The sequence below is a fragment of the Prinia subflava genome, unplaced genomic scaffold, assembly GCF_021018805.1.
Source record: "Prinia subflava isolate CZ2003 ecotype Zambia unplaced genomic scaffold, Cam_Psub_1.2 scaffold_208_NEW, whole genome shotgun sequence".
NCBI lineage: Eukaryota > Metazoa > Chordata > Aves > Passeriformes > Cisticolidae > Prinia > Prinia subflava.
The window spans coordinates 42,158-51,745 of record NW_026960730.1 but is presented as its reverse complement, the minus strand read 5'-3'; the positions used below and the strand labels follow the sequence as shown (position 1 = coordinate 51,745).

Sequence of the window (9,588 nt, the reverse complement as noted above, 5' to 3'; positions counted from 1 at the left end):
TCAATGGATTGGGGGGGAACCAATCTATTGGGGAGGATCAATGGACCAGGAGAGGATCAATTAACAGAGGGAAATCAATGGATTGGGGGAGGATTAATTGATCAGGACTGGATCAATGGAGATCAGTTGATTGGGGAAGGATCAATAGATCCCAACAAGGATCAGTGGATCAGAGGGGAATCAATGGCAGATCAATGGATTGGGAAGGATCAATGGATCCAGACAAAGAACCGATGGATCAATGACAGATCAATTGATCAGGATAAGGATCAATAGATCCCGACAGGGATCAATACCCCGGGAATCCTCTTGGGAACAGCCCTGGGAAGTTCCTGGACAAAAATCAGAGTCGGGATCAGTAAAAGATTTTTATATAAAAGGTTTGATATAAAAGGGTTTGATATGAAATTAATTTGATATAAAAGAGGGTTTGATATGAAATTAATTTGATATAAAAGGTGTTCATATAAAAGTGTTTGATATGAAATTAATTTGATATAAAAGGTTTGATATAAAAGGGTTTGATATGAAATTAATTTGATATAAAAGGTTTGATATAAAAGGGTTTGATATGAAATTAATTGATATAAAAGGGGTTTGATATAAAAGCGTTGATTCGGTGACAAAATCGAAGCCAAAGCAAACCCGAACCCTCCAAAGCCCCGATCTGACCCAAAATCGCCCCCAAATCCCCCGGGGGGGGGAGGGGAGGGGACACTGATGTCCCGTGGGGGGGTGGGGGAGGGGCGGCCCCTCCCCCCCTCTCCGATTTCCCGCGGGCGGGGCCGGTGGCGGGGGGGGGGTGCGGAGCTGTCGCGACCGATCGCGATCCCGACGCTGTCTGAGGGGGGGCGGGGGGGGTGTCCCGAGTGGGGGAGGGGGCAGTGCGGGCTCTGGGGGGGGAGGGGAGGGTTTGGGTTATTTTGGGGGGGTCCCGGGGGTCCATGGGGAGCGTCTGGAAGCGGCTGCAGCGCGCGGGGAAGCGCGCGGCCAAGGTGCGCTTCGAGGCCACCCTGGAGGAGCTGCTGCTGGAGGGGGGGGGCGGATGGTGAGTGACCCCCCCCGGGACCCCCACCCCCACCCCAAAATCCACCCCGGGACCCCCCACCACCCCCGGGACCCCCTCCCCCACCCCAAAGTCCACCCCCACCCTAAAATCCACCCCCGACCCCCCCGCGACCCCCGCCAAAATCACCCCCGGGACCCCCACCCCAAAATCCACCCCGGGACCTCCCGGGACCCCCGCCCCAAAATCCATCCCCGACCCAGGACCCCCACCCCAAAATCCACCCCGGGACCCCCACCCCCACCCCAAAATCCTACCCGGGACCCCCACCCCAAAATCCACCTCCCCCCACCCGGCAACCCCTCCCCAAAATCCCCCCCGACCTCCCGGGACCCCCCCTCCAAATCTTTAGGAACTCCCGAATCCTCCGGGATTCCCCCCAAATTTATGGAATTCCCCCCCCCCCAAAACCTCGGGACCCCCCCCGAACCTCCCCAATCCTCTGAGACCCCCAAGGGTGGGGGAGGCGACCCCAACCCCCCCCAGGACACCCCCAAACCCCTGAGACCCCCCCAAAAAAACCCCACAGGACCCCCCCCCAAAAACCCCTCCGAGACCCTCGGACAGCCCAACCCCCCCCCGGGACACCCCCAGAGCCCCCCAAACCCCCCGGGACCCCCCACATCAATGAGACCCCCAAAAATCTCTGTGACCCCCCCAGGACACCCCAAAGCCCCCCAAATCCCCCCCCCCGGGTTCATTTTGGGTTTAAAATGTCCTTAAATGGGGTCGGGCTAAAATAGACCCGGGGGAGGAGGGGAACTTCCCCCCTCCCCTCCCCCACCCGGGGGTGTCCGGTTTCCCCCCCCGGCCCCAAATTTAGCCGCGACCCCCCCTCCGCGAGTGGGGGAGGGGGAGGGGGCGCGTTTGGAGGGTCCCGGGGGGGAATTTGGGGGAGGGGGGATCAGAGTTAGGGGAGGGGGGTGAAGATTTGGGGGGGTGAATTTGGGGGTCCCGGCGGGCAGGGGGGTTTGGAGGGGCTCAGTTTGGGGGGGTCAGGTTGGGGGGCTCAGTTTGGGGGATCAGTTTGGGGGGGTCATTTTGGGGGTCGGTTTGGGGGGGGTCTCAGGTTGGGGGGGCTCAGTTGGGGTCCGTTTGGGGGGGGTCAGTTTGTGGAGGCTCAGTTTGGAGGGGTCGGTTTGGGGGTCCCGGGGGGGTCCCAGGGGTGTCCTGACCCCCCCCCCGCCCCCCCAGGACCCCCGACAGGGTGAGCGTGGTCTGGAGCCGGCGGCACCGCAGGGTCTGCTCCAAGGGTGGGGGCGGGGCCGGGGGGGTCTTTGGGGGTCTCTGAAGATCCCGGGAAATCTGGGGGGGGTCCCGGGGGGGGTCTCAGGGTGGTTCGGGGGGGTCCCGGGGGGGTCTCTGAGGGGGGGGTGCAGCCCCGCAGGTGGCAGCCGGGGGGTGTCAGGGATAGTTTTGGGGGTCCGGGGTGGGTCCCGGGGGGATCCCGGGGGTGTCAGGGATGGTTTGGGGGGGTCCCGGGGTGGGGGGTCTCTGATGGGGGGGTGCAGCCCCGCAGGTGGCAGCTGGGGGGTCAGGGATGGTTTGGGGGGGGTCCCGGGGGGGGGTCTCTGATTGGGGGTGCAGCCCCGCAGGTGGCAGCTGGGGGGTCAGGGATGGTTTGGGGGGGTCCCGAGGGGGGGTCCCGGGGGGGGGGTCCCGGGGATCCCGAGGGGCTCAGGGATGGTTTGGGGGGTCCCGGGGGGTCCCGGGGGTCCCGGGGGTGTCAGGGATGGTTTGGGGGTCCTGGGGGGGTCCCGGGGGGCTCAGGGATGGTTTGGGGGTGGTCCCGGGGGGGTCCCGGGGGTCCCTTACCGGGGGTGCAGCCCCGCAGGTGGCAGCCGGGGGGGGGTCAGGGATGGTTTGGGGGTCCCGGGGGGGGTCCCGGGGGGGGTCCCGGGGGTCCCGGGGGTGTCAGGGATGGTTTGGGGGGGGTCCCGGGGGTCCCTTACCGGGGTGCAGCCCCGCAGGTGGCAGCCGGGCATCCAGAACCCGCAGCGGGGGATGGTGGTGTGGGTGGTGCCCGAGACCCTCGAGGTGGTCGTGACGCTTTACCGGGTACGTGAGACCCCCCCAGACCCCCTAAAACCCCCCCGATGTCCCCCCACCCCCCCCTCGAGTCCCCCCTCTCTGTGACCCCACCGCTGACCCCCCCCGTGCCCCCCAGGACCCCCAGGCCGCCACCTTTCGATGACAAATCCTGGAACTTCCTCGTGGTGAACGTGAGGGGGGCGGGGGACACCCAAAACCGGGGGGGGGGACACCCCGAAATGGGGGGGACACCCTAAAAACGGGGGGGACATCCAAAACCGGGGGGGGAACACCCCAAAATCGGGGGGGACACCTCGGAAACAGCTAGGGGGTCCCTGGGTGACGTTGGTGCCCCCTGGGTGACATCGGGATCTCCTGGGGTGTCATTGGGGGTCCCTCAGGGTGTCATTGGTGTCCCCTGGTGCCTCTGGGGGGTCCCTGGGGGTCCTCAGGTGTCCCTGGGTGTTTTTTGGGGTGACACTGGGGTCCCTGGTGTGGGTGTCCCTGGGTGTCCCCTGGGTGGCCCCTGGGCATCCCTGGGTGTCCCTTGGGTGTCCCCTGGATGTCCCCAGGTCTCCCTGGGTGTCCCCTGGGTATCCCCTGGATGTCCCCCGGGTGTCCCCGGTGACCCCCCCGGTGTCCCCGCAGGAGTCGCGCGGGCGGCGCTCGGTGGTGGCGGCGGCGCCGCTGGAGCTGGCGCGCCTGGCGGGGACAGGGGACACTCCGGTGTCGCTGTCCCTGCGCCCCAGGACCCGCAGGGTGGCGGCGGCCACGCTGCGGCTGCGGCTGCGCGGGCTGGTCCTGCTGGAGGACACCCCACGTAGGGACAGGGGACACTGGGGACACTGGGGACATTGGGGATGGGGAGACACTGGGGACATTGGGGGGACATGGGGGACATTGGGGACAGGGGGACATTGGGGACATTGGGGACATTGGGGATGGGGAGACATGGGGGACATTGGGGACACTGAGGGGACATTGGGGACACTGGGGACACTGGGGGGACGTTGGGGGGACACTGGGGGGACATTGAGGATATTGGGGATGGGGAGACATTGGGGACATTACAGGGGATGGGGACATTGGGGGGACACTGGGGACATTGAAGGGACACTGGGGACATTGGGGGGACATGGGAGACATTGGGGACATTGGGGACATTGGGGTAATGGGGACATTACAGGGGATGGGGACATTGGGGGGACACTGGGGACATTGAAGGGACACTGGGGACATTGGGGGACATTGGGGACATTGGGGTTTCTGAGGACAGTAGGGGGACACAGGGACATTTAGGGTGACACAACGACTTGGGGGACCATGGGGGGGTCTTGGGGACATTGAGGGGCTTTGGGACATTTGGGGACCCCCTGGGGACACTGTCCCCCCCAGGGACGCGGACATGCAGAGTGTCACCAGCCTGAGCCCCCCCGGGGACGTGGCCGACCTGGGGGACTTCGAGAGTGACCCCGAGGACGAGGGGGGGGGCTCACAGGGCGGGGGGCGCCCCCCCTGCGCCCCGAGGTGGGTCCCCAACCTGTCCCCAAAGTGTCCCCAAAGTGTCCCCAAGCCCCCCGGTGTCCCCCCAATCCCCGGGGGGGGGTGACACGAGCCCAGCCCCCCCCCGGGGGTCCCTGACCCGCCTCTCCCCCAGCGCCCCCCCCCAGGGGGGACCCCCCCACTTTGGGGACACGGAGGGACCCCCCGGAGCCCCCCCCCAAAATCACCGCGGTGAGTGGGGGAGGGGGGGCTCGGGACCCCCTGAATTGGGGAGGGGGGGGGAAGTTTGGGGAGCCCCCAAGGGGGGGAGTGGGGACCCCCAGAATGGAGGGGGGGCATCGTATGGGGGGGGGGTCCCATGGGGCTGGGGGCTCTTTGGGGCTGTTCTGCCCCCCCAAATTGGGTCTGGGGGGTCTCTGGGGCTTGGGGGTGCCGAGACCTCCCCTTGGGGCGCTGGGGGAGGAGGGGTCCCCCATAAAGGGGGGTCCCACATGGGTGGTGGGTGTTTGGGACCCTCCTTTTGGGTCTGGGGGGGGTCTCTGGGTTCCGGGGGGGTCTCTGGGTGCTGTGGGGGGGGGTCTCTGGGTGCCCGGGGGGGTCTCTGGGTTCCGGGGGGGGTCTCTGGGTGCTGTGGGGGTCTCTGGGTGCCCGGGGGGGTCTCTGGGTGCTGGGGGCGTCTCTGGGTTCTGGGGGGTCTCTGGGTGTGGCGGTGCTGACCCCCCCTCCCCCGTGCCCCCCCCCAGGGCCCCCCCGGGGGTCGCGGGGCGCTCCTGGCCTGGTGCCAGGGGGTCACGGCCGGGTACCCGGGGGGTCGCCGTCACCGATTTCGGGGGGTCCTGGAGCAGCGGGTTGGGGTTCTGCGCCCTCCTGCACCGGCTGAGACCCCAGGAAATGTGAGGGGGGGGGCTCGGTGGGGGGCGGGGGGGAGGGGCTGGGGAGGGGTTTGGGGGGTCCTGAGATGATGGGGGGGGGACATGGGGGCATTTCGGGGGGACACCGGGGGGGACGGGGGGGATTTGAGGAGCAATTCGGGGGTAGGGCACCCATGGGTGGGGGGGGCACCCCGGGGATGTTGGGGGGTCCCTGGGAATGGGGGAGGGAGTTTTGGGGGGGGTTTGTGTCACTCGAGGACCCCCCGCAGTGACCAAAGCCCCCCCCCCCCCTCAATGTCCCCCCCCAGCGACTTCGCCGCTCTGGACCCCCGGGACCCCCGGTGGCAACAACAAACGCGTGAGTGGGGGGGGGGCTGGGGGGGCCCCGGGGGGGCTCCAGGGTTGGGGGTCCCCCCCCTTGACCCCCCCCTTCTCTCCCTGCCCCCCCCCCAGGCTTTCGATGCCTTCGCGGCCTTGGGGGTCCCGCGGCTCCTGGACCCCTCGGACATGGAGACCCTCCGACAGCCTCGGGGTCATGACCTTCCTCAGCCAGGTCCGCGCGCTGCTGGGGACCCCCCCGGGGACCCCCCCGGAGACCCCCCGGGACCCCCGGAGTGGCCCGGCCGAGGGGGGACCCCCAGAGACCACCACGGACCCCCGGAGCAGCCCCATCGAGGGGGGGACACCCCCGGAATCACGGAGTGACGTCACCGTGGGGGACCCCCAAAAGACACCCCCCAACACCCCCCCAGAGACCCCCGCGGACCCCCGGAGCTGCCCTGCCGAGGAGGGGACACCCCCGGAATCACGGAGTGACGTCACTGAGGGGGACCCCCAAAAGACCACCCCAGAGACCCCCGCGGACTCCCAGAGCAGCCCCATCGAGGAGGGGACACCCCCAGAGCTCCTGAGTGACGTCACCGAGGGGGACCCCCAAAGGACCCCCCCGGGGGACCCCCCCGTGCCCCCAGAGCGGCTCCAGCGAGGAGGAGCCCCAAGAGCCCCCCCGGGACCCCCAAACCAGCGTCACCGAGGGGGGGACACAAAAGACCCCCCCAGACCCCCCCCAGCTCGAGGGGGGGGCGCCCCCAAACCCCCCCATGGACCCTGGGGAGGGGGAGCCCCCCCAGATTGGGGACACGGAGGGGGGGGCGCCCTCCGGACCCCACTGAGGGGGGGGAGCCCCCCCAGGACCCCCCAAATGCCCCTCAGGAGGGGGGGGCGCCCCCAGGACCCCCCCGCAGCCTTTGGGGAGGGGGCGGCTGTGCCCCGCCCCCCCCCGGCCCGGCCCACGCCCCCCCCCCCGCTCCAGGAGCCTCCCCCACCTGCGGGACCCCGACCTGCGGCGCCCCGCGGGGGGGCCGGGACCCCCCCCCGAAGGTGAGACCCCCCCCCAGAACCCCCCTGAGACCCCCTGGGACCCCCAAGGTGAGACCCCCCCACTGTGGGGGTCCCTGACCCCCCCCCTCTGTCCCCAGGGTGACATCGGGACCCCCCCCGGCCCCTCCCCCCTCCGGTGAGTGCTGGGGGTGTCGCGGGGGGGGGCGTGGCCGTGGGACCCCCCCGGGGGGATTCGGGGTCACCCCCGTGTCCCCTCCCCCCCCCTCAGAGACCCCAAAGGAGCCCCCGGACCCCCCGAGGAGGAGAGCGGGGTAAGGGGGACACGGGGGGGGACAATGGGGGAGGGGGGACATTGGGGGGAGGGCAGGGACACCCAGGGGTGACAGGGACAGAGGGTGGCCCTGGGGGTGACACTGGTGTCCCACGGGTGACAGGGACAGTGGGTGGCCCTGGGGGTGACACTGGTGTCCCACGGGTGACAGGGACAGTGGGTGGCTCTGGGGTGGCCCTGGGGGTGACACTGGTGTCCCATGGGTGACAGGGACAGTGGGTGGCGGCCGAGCTGGTGGCCCTGGAGCAGGACCAGGCCCGGTTGGACGCGCAGGCCCCGGAGCTGGAGCGGGAACTGCGGGACCTGATGGAGAGCGGTGAGGGGACAGCGGGGACACTGGGGACACTGGGGACACTGGGGACAGTGGGGACACTGGGGACACTGAGAACATTTGGGACACTGGGGACATTGGGGACACTGGGAACACCGGGGACACTGGGGACACTGGGGACACTGGGGACTCTGGGAACACCGGGGACACTGGGGACACTGGGGGGGACACTGGGGGGACACTGGGGGGACACTGGGAACACTGGGGACATTGGGGACACTGGGGACACCGGGAACATTGGGGACACTGGGGACACTGGGAACACCGGGGACATGGGGACACTGGGGGGGCTTTGGGGACAGTGGGGGGACTTTGGGGACAGTGGGGAGGTTGGGGAGACATGGGGATATTGGGGACACTGGGGACAGTAGGGGGACACTGGGGATACTGGGGGACTTTGGGGACAGCAGGGACACTGGGGACAGGGGGGGACATGGGGACACTGGGGGGGCTTTGGGGACATTGGGGACACAGAAAGAGCACTGGGGACACGGGGGGGACACCGGGCATGTGAGGACGTGGGAAAAGAAGGGACAGTGGGGGCACATGGGGACATCGTGGTGACACCGGGGGCGCGCGGGCCACCATCCCGTGATGTCCCCAGTGTCCCCGATGTCCCCAATGTCCCCGATGTCCCCCTGTCCCCAGGCGCGGACCCCGCCCGCGAGGAGCGGCTGCTCCGGGACTGGTTCGCGCTGGTGCAGCAGCGGAATCTGCTGGTGCGGCGGCAGGACCAGCTGCAGCTGCTGTGAGGGGACAGCGGCGACACCGCGGGGACACCGCGGGGACAGCGCGGGGACAGCGCCACCCTCCCTCCGTGTCCCCTCCGTCCCCTCCCTGTGCCCCCCCAGCGCGGCGGGCCCGGCTCCAGCCCCCGCGAGGGGACACTGGGGACACCGGGGGGGGGACACGGGGGGCTCCGCCAGCCGCGGTGACACCTCCGTGTCCTCTCTGTCCCCTCGTGTCACCCCAGGGCGCAGGAGCGGGACCTGGAGCGGCGCTTTGAGCTGCTGAGCCGGGAACTGCGGGGGCTGCTGGGGACAGAGGGTGCGACACCGGGACAGGGGGGACATCGAGGGGACACCGGGACAGGGGGGACATCGAGGGGACACCGGGACAGGGGACAGGGGACAGGGGACATCGAGGGGACACCGGGACAGGGGGGACATCGAGGGGACACCGGGACAGGAGGGACAGGGGGGACATCGAGGGGACGGGGGGACATTTGGGGACACTGGGGGTGGGGAGGACACGGCGGGGGACATCAGGCGGGACCTTTGGGGACACTGGGGACATTGGGGACAAGGGGACACCGGGAACGCCTGGGGACATTCGGGGACGCGGCGGATGCCGAGGGCAGAAGGTGGCACCGGGGGGGAGGGGACAAAGAGCTTTGGGGACCTTTGGGGACCTTTGGGGTCCCCCCCCAGAGTGGCAGAAGCCCCCGGACCAGCGCCAGCGCGAGCAGCTCTTACTGGAGGAACTGGTGGCACTGGTGAACCGGCGGGACCGGCTGGTGCGGGACCGGCACCGCCGCGAGACCAGGTGGGGACACCGGGGAGGGGTCCCGGGGGGTCCCGGGAGGGTTCGGGGGTATCCCAGGGGGTCTCGGGACGGTCCCGGGGGTTTTTCCGGGGGTCCGGCCCGCCCCGACGCCCCCCGACCCCGCAGGGCGCAGGAGGAGGATGAGGAGCTGGAGCGGAGCCTCGACCCCCGGCACCGCCGCTTCGGCCGCAGGGAAACGTGCGGGATCTGCTGAGGGACCCCCGGGACCCTCCCCGGGACCCCCAAAACCCTCGGGACACCCCCCAAAACCCCCGGGACCCGCCCCGGGACCCCCAAAACTCCCGGGGCAACCCCCGGGACCCCCAAAACCCCCGGGACCCGCCCTGGGACCCCCCAAAACCCCCGGGGCAACCCCCGGGACACCCCGTGGGACCCCCTAAACCACCCCCAGGACCCCCGCGGGATCCCCCCAGGTCCTGGCGGATGCGGCAATAAAGGAGATTTTGTGTGAAATCCGATCTGGGGATACTGGGATGGACTGGGATGGGACTGGGAGGGACTGGGAGGGACTGAGATGGACTGGGGGGGACTGGGGGGGTCCCGGGTC

General features: G+C 69.1%; 1 protein-coding gene across 1 annotated transcript; it reads left to right on the top strand.

Annotated features, from left to right (window-relative positions):
* Positions 1 to 922: 922 nt before the first annotated feature.
* On the top strand, positions 923 to 9,295 carry EHBP1L1 (EH domain binding protein 1 like 1; the record flags this gene model as incomplete). Its single annotated transcript, XM_063424845.1, is given in 21 exon segments — positions 923 to 1,048; positions 3,029 to 3,124; positions 3,234 to 3,251; positions 3,253 to 3,288; positions 3,746 to 3,917; positions 4,369 to 4,372; positions 4,493 to 4,624; positions 4,768 to 4,831; positions 5,344 to 5,403; positions 5,405 to 5,493; positions 5,781 to 5,814; positions 5,816 to 5,830; positions 5,926 to 6,173; positions 6,717 to 6,852; positions 6,951 to 6,988; positions 7,082 to 7,124; positions 7,355 to 7,460; positions 8,124 to 8,223; positions 8,449 to 8,522; positions 8,906 to 9,020; positions 9,147 to 9,295. Coding segments are annotated over 21 exon segments (1,794 nt in total), but the record flags the coding sequence as incomplete, so codon positions are not given.
* Positions 9,296 to 9,588: the final 293 nt, after the last annotated feature.